Source organism: Semicossyphus pulcher, unplaced genomic scaffold, assembly GCF_022749685.1.
Source record: "Semicossyphus pulcher isolate SPU_LCO1_2020_fin unplaced genomic scaffold, fSemPul1.0.p SCAF_2, whole genome shotgun sequence".
NCBI classification, from domain to species: Eukaryota; Metazoa; Chordata; class Actinopteri; order Labriformes; family Labridae; genus Semicossyphus; species Semicossyphus pulcher.
Window position 1 is genome coordinate 15,590,626 of NW_027211693.1, and position 14,328 is coordinate 15,604,953.

Consider the following 14,328-nt stretch of genomic DNA (forward strand, 5'->3'; position numbering starts at 1 on the left):
TACATTTACGTAGTTCAATTACAACTATAAAAAGATTTCGGTTCACATGAGTGACTGTTTAGATGAAACAAAAGATTATGTTTCAGTTGTTAGGAGCAGTAAAAAATAGGCATTTTACCAAACTAACAAGATTTTGTAAGACCACAGTATCCTGATGATATACATGAAAATCAATATTATTGGCAATCCATCCAGCACAAGTCGAGACATTTCACCAGTTCCAGATGAACCTTGTGGTGGATCAAGAGGAAAGGTTCAGGGATAATGCTTACCCATCCTTTGGTTGTTGACAACTTTTAATAGATGAACTAACTGAACGGCCATCTTTAGAGCCACGCTGGCAGCTCGCCTTAAAAGAAACAAACACCATTTAAGTTACACAAAACATTCTTTAATGGCAAGACAAACAGGAACTGACAATCAGCCCCTGAGAATGTGTTCAAATTATAAAAAGCAGTGATAAAAGCTGAGGGAGACGCTTTCATTTACACTTTTGTCTTCTTAATCTTTAAACTTTATGACCCCCCCCCATGTCATGTCAGTGAATCCAGCACTGACTGTTTACAATCAGCCTTACTAATTACAACACATAGATGTAATGTTACCTCTACTTACAAAGAGAGACGGTATGTTCATACCTGTGTGTCAGCTTTTAGTAAAAACACAATAAATAGAGTTTGGAGTGTGATGCTAACCGTCCTGACTTATACACTGCCCTGCAAAGTTCACCAAACACTAATCAACATATTTGAACATAAACAGAGGAGTTAATAAATAGATACCATGATCTGTTTGTATACCTTAGGCTTAACTGCTATAGGAGTATCTGTATATCTTACTGCTGTACATACATTAGAGCATGTAGTAGCTCCATTACTGCTAACTTTGCCTTTTAATAATGCACAGTGACACTGTTAACCTCTAAATAAACGACTGCTCGGGCCTACGACTCTACAGTTTGTGATTTTCTAGCTGATTCAGATTCAGAAAGCTAACTCTCTAACCATCACAGCTGTGCTAATGAGTCCTCACACAGAGGATGCTTTCACCTGCACCACCTGCAGCTGGAAGCATTTACAATACTTACTAAAGAGAGGTGAACAAAAAGCATGAGCTGCAGGAGAGTTTTTGAGTCCAGATGACGGAGTGCTGCAGCACTGGAAGTCTGTTTTGCTTTAAGGCAGATAGATGTGTAAACAGTCCTGGCTGTGAACCGGTTGTCTCTCTTGATGTGTATTTCACACACACAGTGCAGGCGTGAGTGTGAGTGTTGCTCAGACAAACACCTTGTGTTGGGCTGAACTCAAAGTTAGCGTGCTCTGTGTCCATCCTCCTCAACATCACCCGTCCTTCAACAAATAGTGAGGAAGAGCCCAGAGGAATTGTGCATTCAAACCCCTCAATCTAACATCTCCTTTAAGGCCATGTTAGGGGCTGTACGGTGGGGGCTTCTCATCGGGATGGTTGTGGGGAGGCGAGTAGCGTGGAGGGACCATAGTGGGCCACAGGTGGCTGGCTCCAGACTGGGAGTCGTCCGACAGACCTGAGGAGTCAGGGAACATGTAGGAGCCCTGCAGGAGAGGACAAACATTTGTTAGTATGACATGTTTGTATAACTGCTGACAGCTACTGAATATTCAATGAATCTTTATTGTTCCCTCTGGAAGTTGGAGAGGGGAAGCTTTCAGACATCATGGAGCTTTATTTAACTGTTTACATACAACAGCCTTGAGTTTGCTGCAGACATTTACAGCCCTAGATGGAAGTTTTCATTGTTAGAGAGAGAAGAATACACACCACACCATTTCATGTCATACTGCAAAAAGACACCGTAAATAAATGAACTGCTAATAATAAATAAATACTTGTTTTGACCAAATTTCACCATATGCATATTCTGCAGTTCTGCAGGTTTAAAGCACAGGCTGTATAAAAAGATAAACAGTCATTGTTCAAAGTGACTCTGTACCTGCATGTCGTAGGCGGTGTACGGTGGCAGGCAGGGGGCAGTGTTGTAGTAGGAGTTTATGGTGGTGGTGGGTGGAGGAGGCTCAGAGGGGACAGGAGCTGTGAGGGCCTCTGGTTCAGATGAGCTCTCTGAGGCAGCAGAGGGAGTCTGACAAGCAACAGGAAGCATATTGATCCGTTTTTATCAATTCAGACACCAGAGAATAACAACAGGGTTTCTACAGCTTAAGGCAAGTCAGATTTTAGATGTTTTTAATGGTCGTAAATTTAGAGAAAAAAGTCATATTACTTACTTTAAATGTTAAAAATAATGTATAACTTTGGGCGGGAAAAAAGCCACAATTTGTAATATAACTCGACATAGCTTTTCTACTGCATTTTAATCTCTTAATAAAGTGTCACATCATGACGAAATAGTTATGCAAATTAAGCAATGTCACACCCGAGGTCGTAATGTACTGATTACGGCAAACAGTAGGAAACAGTAATAACCACTGACAGATTATTTTTTGCTCCACCAGCTCAACTAGTTTCACAATTTAACTGAAACTGAACTGTTGTTACCAAGCCACACAAACATTCTCCCGCACTCCGTGTCTACAGGTTACCACAGATCAGCTGTTTTCATCATGTACAATTATCTGTTTGTTTTAATTGATCATCAACCAGTGAAATAAGAGTCTGCTGTGTGATTCAGAGGTACCAGCTTGATTAATGTAGACATACACTGTCTGCTGTGATGTTAACTAACAGTATTCAGAACACCTGGCGGAAGCGGAGTGATGCACAAGAGTGAAAAGTCCCAGTGATGTTGTGCTCTATATCAGCACTCATAGAATGCCTCTTGTCCAATCAGATTACTTGGTCAGAACTAACTGTTGTATAAGGGCCCGGTCAGAAAGGACGCGTTTTAGCAGCTGGGGGCGGCTGTTTTGTCATTGTTTTCAATGAGAGGGACGCTTTCTGCGCGCTGCTTTTGCTTTGCAGAGCGCCGCGCTTTTTTCCGCACTGTGCGCCTTGCGTTTTTGAGGAAACGCTCCGAGCGCCTCAAGTTGAAAAAACTTCAACTCAAAGCAGAAAAGCGCCCGACGTCATGGGCGTTTTTTCTCATTGTCCAATCGGATGAAAGGAGAGGCGAGCCTTCTGTCAGTTTACAATGTAACGGTTAGGTTAATGACAGCTAATGATTCGGTGGTTGCCTTAACAACAGTAGGAAAAAAAGCCGCCCCCAGCTGCTAAAACGCGCTCTGTCTGATCGGGTGTTTACTTCCACAAAAAAGGCAGTGCGGTGCGCCTCGCGTTTTACAGCCTGCAAAGCACGTCCTGTCTGATCGGGCCTTAAAAAGGGACAAAGTACTAGAGTATTGCCGAGTGTTTAACCATGCTGCCAAATCTTGGTTGAATAGCCAGATTCCACTGAATTTGCATCACCACATATTGTCCAAACACATGCCATTTAGCCAGCTAGCAACCTAGCCGGCAACAAGATATGCATGGTGTTGGATGCTACAGGAATTCTTTTATAATGCTAATTGTTTTGAGATTTTAGATTGCAAATGGTTTTGAAAGCATTTTATACCAATCAATGCCTTGTTTCATGGTTTGTGAATTAAATGACTTAAGATCCATGGAAACCCTGTAGAAGGAAAACATTTATACAGCTCATTCAAATCCACAGTTTAAGATCCTCATATAATTTCAGACTTAAAATCATTCAGCAGAATTTAAGACCATTCATCGCATCGTTTCTTTTCTACATTCACTTGAGCTACCATGTCTTTGAAGCCTCCCAGCACTGCCGCAGTGATGATGCCCAGGAAGAGGGCCACAATGTTGAGGATGGTAGCGGACCACAACAGGTGGTAGAGGTGCACCACGTCCTGGCAGCTCCTCACATCCGTGTACTCGTGGTAGCCTCCAATCACCTCTACACGGCTAGCCCAGTGGGTGGGACAGAGAGGGAGACAGCCTACAGTCAAGCCACATAAGTCACTAATAATGTTGTTGAGTATTTGTATGCAGGACACAGTGAAGTATGTAACGTGATTTAAAGAGATTAATGAGTCTAAGTCTGTGAAAGATGGATGCTTGTGGTTTTAATCAAAACACAGGGGATATGGAGGGGTGTTTAGTCAGGCACATACAGGACATGCAGAGGAAATGGCACCCTAAAACACATCTCTATGGTGGGTTAAATTGTAAAACTACATAATTACTTAGGTGCAATCATCACTTATGAAACAAAAAAGGTAGATCATATGTGGCCGAAAAAGCTCTAGAAAAAAAGGGACCTACTTCCAAATCATGGAGGATTTCCTAAACTTTTTCAAAACATCTTTATTCTGAAGTCCCATAAGAGGATGTTCTCTGAAACAAAGGTTAAAAGAAAACAAACATTCTTGTTCTAATACAATCAAGGTTGCAGTGCAAAAAAATCTCACACAAAAATGGCACAAAGGTTCACATCAAAAATCCCACACAATCAAAGAAGCACAGCAAAGCAGGTAGGTCTGAAGGATGCGTGTCAGCGTACTCACTTCCCGCAGTTGTAGAGGTCGCAGCAGTAGCAGGTGTTGCTCTTCACACGCAGGTTGCAGGGAGAGCGAGAGGATGTGTGACAGGGCACCTGGAGGGCAAAAATTAGTTTACAGTCTCCTCACTTTAAATCAGTTTACGTCCCTTTAAAACTTCTAACAAGCTCTGCTGTTCAGGTCAAACACGTGCACTGAGGACAAAATCATCACATCTCTGTGAACAGACAGGAAAACGTCTGTGTGTGTTTCTTACATCCCGTTCAGACGAGGTCTCACTGGAGTGATAATCACACCGTCCAGCATAAAGAGGCCTGAGGTCCTGCAATACAATAAACAACATGTTTATATGTTTCACTGCACAATTGATCATATTCATCACGAACTTCATCAATCAAAACTCCAAAGAAAGCTTAGAAAAAAGGCTCTATTACCAACTGGGATTAAGGAGATTGTCCCCTCATTCAGAGACCAGTGAGGTCCCAAAAGATGCAGGTTAATCATGTCAATTAGTCACAAGGTCCTAAATGAGAATCTGTTCACAAACTGACAGAGCTAACTTCAGTCCTCGCAGCATCGCAGCTCGGGATTAGTGGTTTTCTGGAAACAGCATAATGTGGCAAATGTACAATCCTCTGTGTGCCTGCAGTGTACCTGATGCGCACATGAAAGCAACAGGACTCAATGCAAGAAAGTGAGTGATATTCTCCTTATTCAATCAATTTCTTACACTTCTTTCAAAAAGTACCGTGTGGAGATATCCAGCTTGTCTCTGCTTCCTGTTTGTTGTATGTTACACAGCCTGAAACCTTCTTTTGTTTCACTCCTAAGCCACCTCAGCAGTTTCCTACCTGCCGGACCAGATTCTTATTCTCATTAGGGATAGACCGATTACTGGCCGGGCCGATTATCAGCGCCGATATTCAGCATTTTGACGCATATCGTCATCGGCCTTTTTTTATTATTATTATTATTATTATTTTTTTTTTTTTTTTTAATCTGATGGCCGATAAGAGTTCATTTCTTTGCAAATTTTATTTAACTTTGTCTTATTTACTTAATAAAACCTCAGGAAGTTATTGATTTATTTATTTCAATTTTCAGTTAACTTTATAAGAGATGCTGCTGACCCTGGGAACTCCCTGCGCTTTTTGTTTGTTTGTTTAATAAACATATGCTTAAAGGCATTTAAACAAAGTTAAGTGTTGGAGTTTGTATTATTCAAAATTTTGACGCCAATATTTTAACTTTTACTGCAAATGAATATCGGCTCCAAATATCGGTTATCGGCCTCCTTGACTTCTAATAATCGGTATCGGTATCGACCCTGAAAAAACCATATCGGTCTATTTCTAATTCTCATATATTAAAAAAGGTATCCAAACCAACTGCACGTGTGCAGGGACCTACACAAGACTTCAATAATTTGTGTTTCAATATCTGAACATGAAATCCAAACATCAAAATAAACAAAAAAACTTTTGTGTGTGCACATGTTCAGCAAACAGCCAATGCAACTGTATAAATTAAATATACTTTGGCTCTTATCGTGATTATTTTGACGATAATGAGATTAAAAGAATCTTCAGCAATGTTTGGGAGACATTTAACTTCATTTTTATACAATCCCTATAAGTTACAGAGTGTAGCTCGCAGCTGATCGGGAGCCTCGTTTATCACTTGGTGCTCAAAACAAACACCTGTGGGTGTCAGAAACATTACCTGTGAATAGGACGCATTTCATGATTAAGTTTCATCTGCTACAAGAAAAGTGGTAATAAGAGGTTGTTAAGCACTTAATTGTAAAAGGGATTGTTTGCTTTTGCTTAAAAAATGTGATTCAGTTTGAGAAATAAACATTCAGATCTATCTGAAAGCAAAACGTGTCGAGACACAGATAATAAAATATGTCTCAACTCAAAATATCTATTCATCTCACCGCATCTTTTTCCTTTCCCTTTCATTAAACAGAGTCTCTTTGTACTAAAGAGAACAAAAAAGGGTTTGATAACACATTTTCCACTTTCTCTTCCACTGACACCAAAGGCAAATGAAACCCTGATCTCCCTTTTCACACACCCATAACTCATAGAAGCATAATTGTTTTAGGAGTGCATTAGAGGTTTTTTATTGTTTGTGTACTTTGCGTAATGGGGAACAATCTCCCTCCACCACAAAATATATTTATCCTGCTGAAGAGGGTGCAGCAGCTGCAGCTACAGACGGCCATATGTGAGCAATGTCCTTGCAGAAGGGCATATGTTAAATATATACTGTATCTAATGCGGAGTCTATTAAGCTTTAATGGGCAGAGCATTGATTAATAACCTTGTTATAAGTCTGCGCATAAGTGTTATCCATATTCATAATTTATTAGTCTATCTAAATAAATAGAAGCTGCTGTGATACTTACAATGTGCCTCGCAGCAAAGACTCCGTCCACAATAGCACAGCAGAAGGCAGCCACCACTCCGAAACTGATGAAGACAATCGACGCCACTAGCTGTGAAAGAAAACATCAGCCTCATTACTCATCACGCTGTCATAAAGATGTTAACTAAATGTTTTGTGGGCTGCATTTTCAACTTCGTCATCCTGCTCCCCTTTGAGTGTGAACACCTCTGGATGAGTATGCAGGGAAGGTGGGGGGAGGGGGCTGAGTAAAGCACAACAGTGACAGAGCGCAGTGGTTGTCACTGAGCTCCAGTGGTGTTTGTGGCTGGCACGTCGCCTAGCTCTTTATAGGCACTGAAACCCTTAACTTCCCCCTGCCAGTCGCCTAACTCTCCTCCTGTCACCCCTCAATGAAGGCAGCATGTATTCAGTTACACATCACCCCACCCAGGCTGCAGCCTCCCCAGCTCGCAGGGAGGGAGGCAGTGCCAGTGACGCAACAGATTCAGCAGTGGTAGTGATAACAGGGATTCGTGCCTGCGCCAACATTTCTTTGATACTAGCATGAGCTCATCCGGCGGCATAGGGGAATTTTAACTGCACATGTTTAAGATTGCTGTACGTTCTTCTTAACAGCCCTGACAGTGTATCTCCTGAATCAGTTGCTAACCAAAACTAAGATCAGCATTAAACATTTGACTGATAGATTTCAGTATTTTGTTTCTTTTTCTCTGCCCACTGAAAAACCTCAGCTGGGAAATAATGTCATCACATGGAGGTCAGATGATAGCTGTGGGGTTGTTTGCTTATGCTGCGCGGCCACTGTCAGTCAAATCTGATCAAATCACACCCACACAGCCCTGATGAAGCAGCGTGAGTTACTGTTAAACTCTACATTTATAATACCTGAACATTAGAAGCATTTATTATGACTGTTACACATTAAGTCATATCGATATTCGGACATGTTTTTAAGTTATGGCAAGCAATGGCATATGTTGCATAAAAAAACAAGCATTTGTCTTTACTACAGTGATTACAGTGATAAAAACAGCACCTACATGTATCATGTAAGCTTTGACATTATCTATAGCTCAAACCTTAATCATTATAATCCCCTGGAAGTGGAGGGGCTCTTTGCACAGTTTGCTGCTGATTACAGCTGACAGGATTACTAGTTGAATCACAGTAACAGTTTCTATTGATCAAGATTCACTTACTTCCAGCCATTTATATGAATGAAAATACACAAAATTGTTAGAAAATATGATTTGTAACAAAAGGTTGTTCTATTATGCATTAAAATGTCAGAAAATAGCAATAATTCTCCAATAAAGTAACTCTTTTAGAGTTGTTTGGTTTGGGCGAGAGGCGGGTTACACCCTGGTCTGATCGCAGGGCTGACACACAGAGACAGACAACCTTTCACACTCACACTCACACCTAGGGGCAATTTAAGAGTCACCAATTAACCTCACCTGTAAAAACATATTTTTGTAATTGTAAAGCCTGACTGTCCTGTATGCTGACTCACAGCAGCCTGCACACCTGCCTGACCCTGTTTAAACGAACAGTACCTCTGTGTCCAGACCTGCTGTGTTTTGTGTAATATTGTAAATAGGTTTTGCCTACATTATCATCTATGGACACCCTGGACTGATTGCCAGTCAATCACAGGGCTGACACACAGAGACAGGAAACTTTTCACGCTCACTCTCGCGGGCAATTTTGGAGCCACCTGTCATGAGTCATTCTAGTTTAGTTATGTTTTTGTCTTGTATTTCAGTGTTCAGTTATTATTTCTTGTTTTACCTTGTCACTTTGTCTCCCTGTCATGAGTTCTCATTGTTTAGTTTTGTGTTTAGTGTATTCCATGTTCGGTTCACTTGTGTCTTTTTGATTAGATAATTTCCTGTTTTACTTTGTCACCTTGTCTCTCGTATTGGTCCGCTTCCTGCCTTTGTGTTTCCCGCTTGTTTGATCATGTGCCGTGCCCTGATTGTTTTTACCTGCCCCTTGATTGTCTCACCTGTGTCTGATTAGCCTCACCTCCTAAGTTTATTTAGTCTTTGTGCTCCCCTGTCTCGTTGCCTGTTCATTGTCGTCCATCGTGTGTGAGTCTATGTCCCTGACCTTTTTTCTGGATTATCTTCGTGCCTCCCCTGATCCCTCCTCAGGTTCCCTTGGATTACCTTTTTCCCAGTTTTGTTTGTAAGTTTTTTGCTCTGTTTTGTTTGTGCTTTTTTGCTTTTTATTTAATTAAATCCTTATAAGTCTGCTTCTGGGTCCTCACCTTTTTGTTTAAATTGAAACCCTGACAGCCACCAATGAGCCAATTTCGCATGTCTTTGGACTCCGGAAGCCAGAGTACCAAAGGGGAACCCACACATGCACGGGGAGAACATGCAAACTCCACACAGAAAGGCGCCCTATGTCCAAACAGGATTCAAACCAGGAACCTTCTCGCTGTGAGGTGACAGCGCTAACTACTGCACCACCGTGCAGCCGTTTGATCCAAACAACAGGTCAAAATAACAAAATATAAAAATCTATTTACTACCATGGAGGACCATGAACACCTGTGAATGATTGCAAGACTTGAATCAGTGAATTCCTGACATTTTCTTCCATAAGAAGTGAATGAACAAATCAATCTATTATCAAACAGTTGCCAATTAATTTCTATTGATCAGCTAATCTATTTATAAGATGATATACAAGTATAGTGTCCCTCTATAACCCCAAATCATAAATAACATCAACACATTAACTATGCTATAATGTTTTATGGGGAACAACAAATCAGAGGCGGTGCGCTATAACATGTCATAGCTTGGCTTTGGTACCCACACACACACACACTGACCAGGGCAGCAGGCATCTAAACTGTGCTGCATTATGGGAAAGGTGTCACGGTTCAAACTCATTCTTCACTCAGCCCTGACAGTCCCTGCCCGGCATGTCCCACCTGCTCCTCTCATCTGCAGTTTCCTTCCCACATTCCAGTGTGGACATCTGTCCTCCTCCGCTTACACCCCGTTTCTATTCCTGTCTGCATCTCCCCTCAAGCCAAGGAGACTCGCTCTGATACACCAACCTCCTCAGGTCGAGTGGGACTGGCAGTCTGTGGTCGGGTCTGCCGCGTCTATCGCCAAATTAACAACATAATCAAGCTGCAGGCTGTCACGAGGCTAACTGGGACTGTTAATGCAGCTTAATGACAGGGCTCTGTGAGTGTAGAGACAAGGAGACACCAAGCAATGAGAGTGATCTCAATGCACTGAGGTAATATAAATCCTCTTACCATCTGCCTCTTGTTCTCTATCAAATGAGCGCCGATAATTCCCAGAAAGGAGCCAAAGCCCAGCTGAAAAGAGAGAAAACAGCTGTTAGGGCGTTTATCTAATAAAGCTTTGATTTCATATCACAGTGGGATGAATCAAGAGTTAAGTGTTTCTGTGATGCCCCGGAGAGGTTAGTCAACATGTTTACAATGTTATTCACTTTTATAGATAAGAGAAATACACATTTATTTACTGTAATTTGAGCATTCGTGAGATTGATTCGCTTCTTTTAATCTTTTTGTAAGTAAGTAAATCTCAGTAAATCCCTTACATGTGATTATTTCATCTATGAATCTAATGAATTTGAAGTTAAAGCTAGAAAAAGCCTGTTAGTAAATGTATCATGACGTACAGCGATTGCTTTCCTGCTAGCTCTTTAACAGAAAAGCAGAATGCTAAAAGCCGGTTAGAGCGAAGAAAACACATTTATGGGATGAGACACTTTGCCTCACTCAGCCTCTAATGACAGTAATGCTGAATAATGAATGTGGGGGAAAATTCACCCCTCAGAGACCTGCAGTAATGAAGTTCATCAGAGTCCGCGAGCAGGAAGAGCTCGCTGCAAACAATCTCACTTCACTCGTTATAATCTCTGACAGTGAACAGGCCTGTTGCAGCTGCGTGCCAGGTGTGAACGCGCACTCACAATGACTCCTGGGTAGTAGCCTCCCACTGTGATGTTCTGCGTCCTGGTCGTCGCTGCCAGGCCGAAGATGAGGATGAGCACGGATACGATGAGCAGCAGCACCGTCACTATTATGGATTTCCTCTTCCTCCTCTTAAAGGAACCTGAAAGACAACAACTGGGTGAACATTTACTGCTATACTGTCATCAGTACAGTGATTAGAAATGAGAGGATGAGGTTGGATGTGATGGGAAGTTAAAGAGATGAAGAGAAGAGATGCCGATTCTGTGAAAGTATCTAAGATTTTGGAGATGACGAACGCGAGGGAATTTCAACAACGTGTTTAGGATTTTATTATGTTGATATTTGTTCTTTAAATTGCCCTGAAAATGTCTGTTCTCAAACAGTTTCTCTGTGCTTTCCTCGCTGGTTTAAATCCGACGTGACTCAGCTGGAAAAACATTAATGTTACATTGAAGTCTGATGATAGCTGTGGGGTTGTTTGTTTATGCTGCAAGGCCACTGTCAATCAAATCTGATCCAATCACACCCACACAGTCCTGATGGGGCATCCTGTTGGTGTGAAAGTCTCAATAAATAAACCTAAAGATGTTTTTTTCTTCTTCTCTTTGATCACAGATGGTTTGGTTAAGTGACAAACTTCCTGACATGCTCCAAGGGTCTGTTTGGTTGAACCATTAGCAGCCAATTCCAGTGATGACATTTTTACTTGAAGCTTATTGCACATATAAGAATGACAAGAAATTACAACAGTGTTAAGTAAATGTTCATTCAATTCGTTTGGCAATTTTGTGTCTCATTTGTTATTATTAATAAATTGTTGTATTTTAACCAAATGCAAAAATAAGCAACAACATGATACTCGCCTCATGTATCAGCCATCGGCCGCCCTGCCCTCTAAATATCGGCATCGTCATCAGCGATTGAAAAGCCCATATCGGTCGACCGCTGCTACATTTACATTAGAGGCTTTTTTTTATTGATGAGTCAAAGTATTAGTAAGTGGTGTTCTGGCGGCAAAGGGCTTTCTTGTTGACCATATGATTCTAACATAGCTTCAAGTCTTGCTGTTTGACACAAGTGAACTCGGTGGGGTCATTAGGGTCGGTGCAATTGGGGAAAAAATGTACAAAGTACCCTTAAGTGTTCCCTCAAAATTTAAAACTTTTTTTTTTTTAAAAGAACACATTAAAGTGCCGTGTTAAGTTCCCTTAAAGAGGAAACATGCATTAGGTGCATTAAGACAACTTAACAGGTGCTTTACTGTATGTATGCATGTATGCATCCTTTGTGCCCTGCTTTTAACCTGCCTTGTTGAGCCCATAGTGCATCAGGACAGGCAGAACATTCAACAGAACATACTTAGTATCTATTAAGATAAACAAACACATGTAATAGGCGTAAATCACAACAAAGACAACCATAAACTAGACACAGAATGCTCAGTGCCAGAGTTTTACCTTCAAAGACTCAAAGCCTCAGAGAATGAACGTCTTTGAAACCACTCACATTTAAAACAAGAGTTATCTGAGCCTCCTCCCAAAGGGCATCTCTTCAAACAGAAGAGCTGCCGGGTGAGAATCATCTCTAACAATATTCATTAAAGAGAGAGACCAGAGGGCCCTGCCAGTAATTGTAGACGCAGTCTTCAGCATTTTCTCTGATGCTTTTTTTTTTTTTCCAGCAGTCAGCCTACTGAACCAAACGCTGATATAGGAAGATCTGCCTGCTTCTGGTTGATTTTATTCAGTCTGCATTGTTCAGAAAGATTAAAGAAAGACAGATAATCCAAGTCACGTCTGTGTTCTGTTTTTATCAATCAGTGGAGACACAGACAGACGTCACTGCGACTGAATGCTGATGCTCCAACCGGGAGATCAATAAGAAGTACATCAGAGCTCATCACTGCGCTGAGGAGGGGAAGCGTATGGTTTCATTCAAATGGTGTCACCATGGAGCCCGCACAATGAAGGACACGGCCTCTCAGATTAAAAATAAAGAAATATATGTACAATTTTGCTTTCTTTCCTCTGGGATTGTGTTCACTGTAAATCTGTATTTTCCTTCACTAAAAAGCTAAATTACATTAAACTTCACTGTTTTGTATTTGTGAAAACATATTTTTCCACCATAACTCATTTCTTCTGTTTTAATCTAAGAGGTCATATCATACAATTACATTAAATATTATAAAATGCCAACTATATATTATCAATTTTGTTTTATGAAATGACATGATTCTTCTTCAGGACTTCTGCAGGAAAGAGATTTTTAACTTATTTTTATTGTGTAAATGTCTACCTGAGACCAGGGAAGTATATTCAAGGTTCCTGCCTTAAAGTTAATGCTACTTATGTGAAGGTACGATTACTTCAGTTAAACATTGCCATATTAACACAACAAAAGTAACTCCCATAACTCCATGTAATTGAGTTATATGTTACATAACCATTCCATTATGATTACACCACAAATAAGAAGTGTTTTAAAGAGTAACCACTATTCCTTTTCATTGCATTACTGGATTTAAAAGTTTAAAGAACATGAATGATCTCAGTAGTGGTGGCACACAACAGCAAAACAGTGTAGACACAATCAACACTCTACTACTTTCTGGTAACAATTGCCTGTTTTGTGCAGCAGATATTCAGCCTAAAGCTGATATAGATATTCACTGATTTTCCATTACACAGATGGACCACATTTTCCCTTTAACTGGCATGGCAGCAGCCAAGAATCCTGCCAAAATCTGTGTCAGGCAGTTACCCATCAGAGCCAAACACCCAGGCTGCTAGGGTTACTCAACGTCGCCGCACCTGCAGTGACGCGCTGCGGCCTGGACCAGACAAAAAACACGATCTGGTGATGCAACGAGTGTTTTTGTCTGCCTATGTGAGCAGAAAAACGGATGTTACTGTTTCTAACAGACACAATAATGTTGTCAAAATATTAATTTTGCGGTGTATGAATTTAAATAGGCTATCGGTGTTCAATAAAATCCCGCATTCTGGTTTAACCAATATATTATTTAATTGATAAAACCTGCTGCAGACGCACCGTTGACCTTGCTCACACATACCCATGCTTGTTTCAGAGAGGGTCAGTCCGCTGGATTGAAGACTCTGAGCAGGAGGCATGCTGGCTGGAAGATGTTTAACGCAGTCCGCCGTACAATCCTCTTGCAATTTAAAAAGCAATAATCACGACTCAGTAATGTGCTGTATATATTCGGGAGCTAACTGTGTACAATCGTGAGCTAACGCAGACGGTGCGTTCGCTTGTAGTCGCATTCTCTGACAACTGCCGTCCTCCGTCCTGCTGAGCCCGAGCCGTCTCATTTACATCCCCGCGGCGGAGGACACGTCGGTCGGTCTCAGTCCTCACGGTGTGTCGGTGTTGGGCAGTGGGTCGCTGCTGCTGCTGGTCGTATGTGCGCATGTCACA

At 41.3% G+C, this 14,328-nt stretch overlaps 1 protein-coding gene across 1 annotated transcript; it reads right to left on the reverse strand.

Moving 5' to 3' along the window:
* Positions 1-369: 369 nt before the first annotated feature.
* On the reverse strand, positions 370-14,227 carry tmem255a (transmembrane protein 255A). The gene is made up of 10 exons (XM_069669870.1): positions 13,964-14,227; positions 10,884-11,026; positions 10,198-10,260; positions 6,913-7,002; positions 4,756-4,821; positions 4,506-4,594; positions 4,264-4,335; positions 3,741-3,903; positions 1,970-2,116; positions 370-1,571 (listed from the first exon to the last, which is right to left on the reverse strand). The coding sequence occupies exons 1-10, from the start codon at positions 14,019-14,021 to the stop codon at positions 1,428-1,430; spliced, it is 1,035 nt and encodes a 344-aa protein (XP_069525971.1). The 5' UTR covers positions 14,022-14,227; the 3' UTR covers positions 370-1,427.
* Positions 14,228-14,328: the final 101 nt, after the last annotated feature.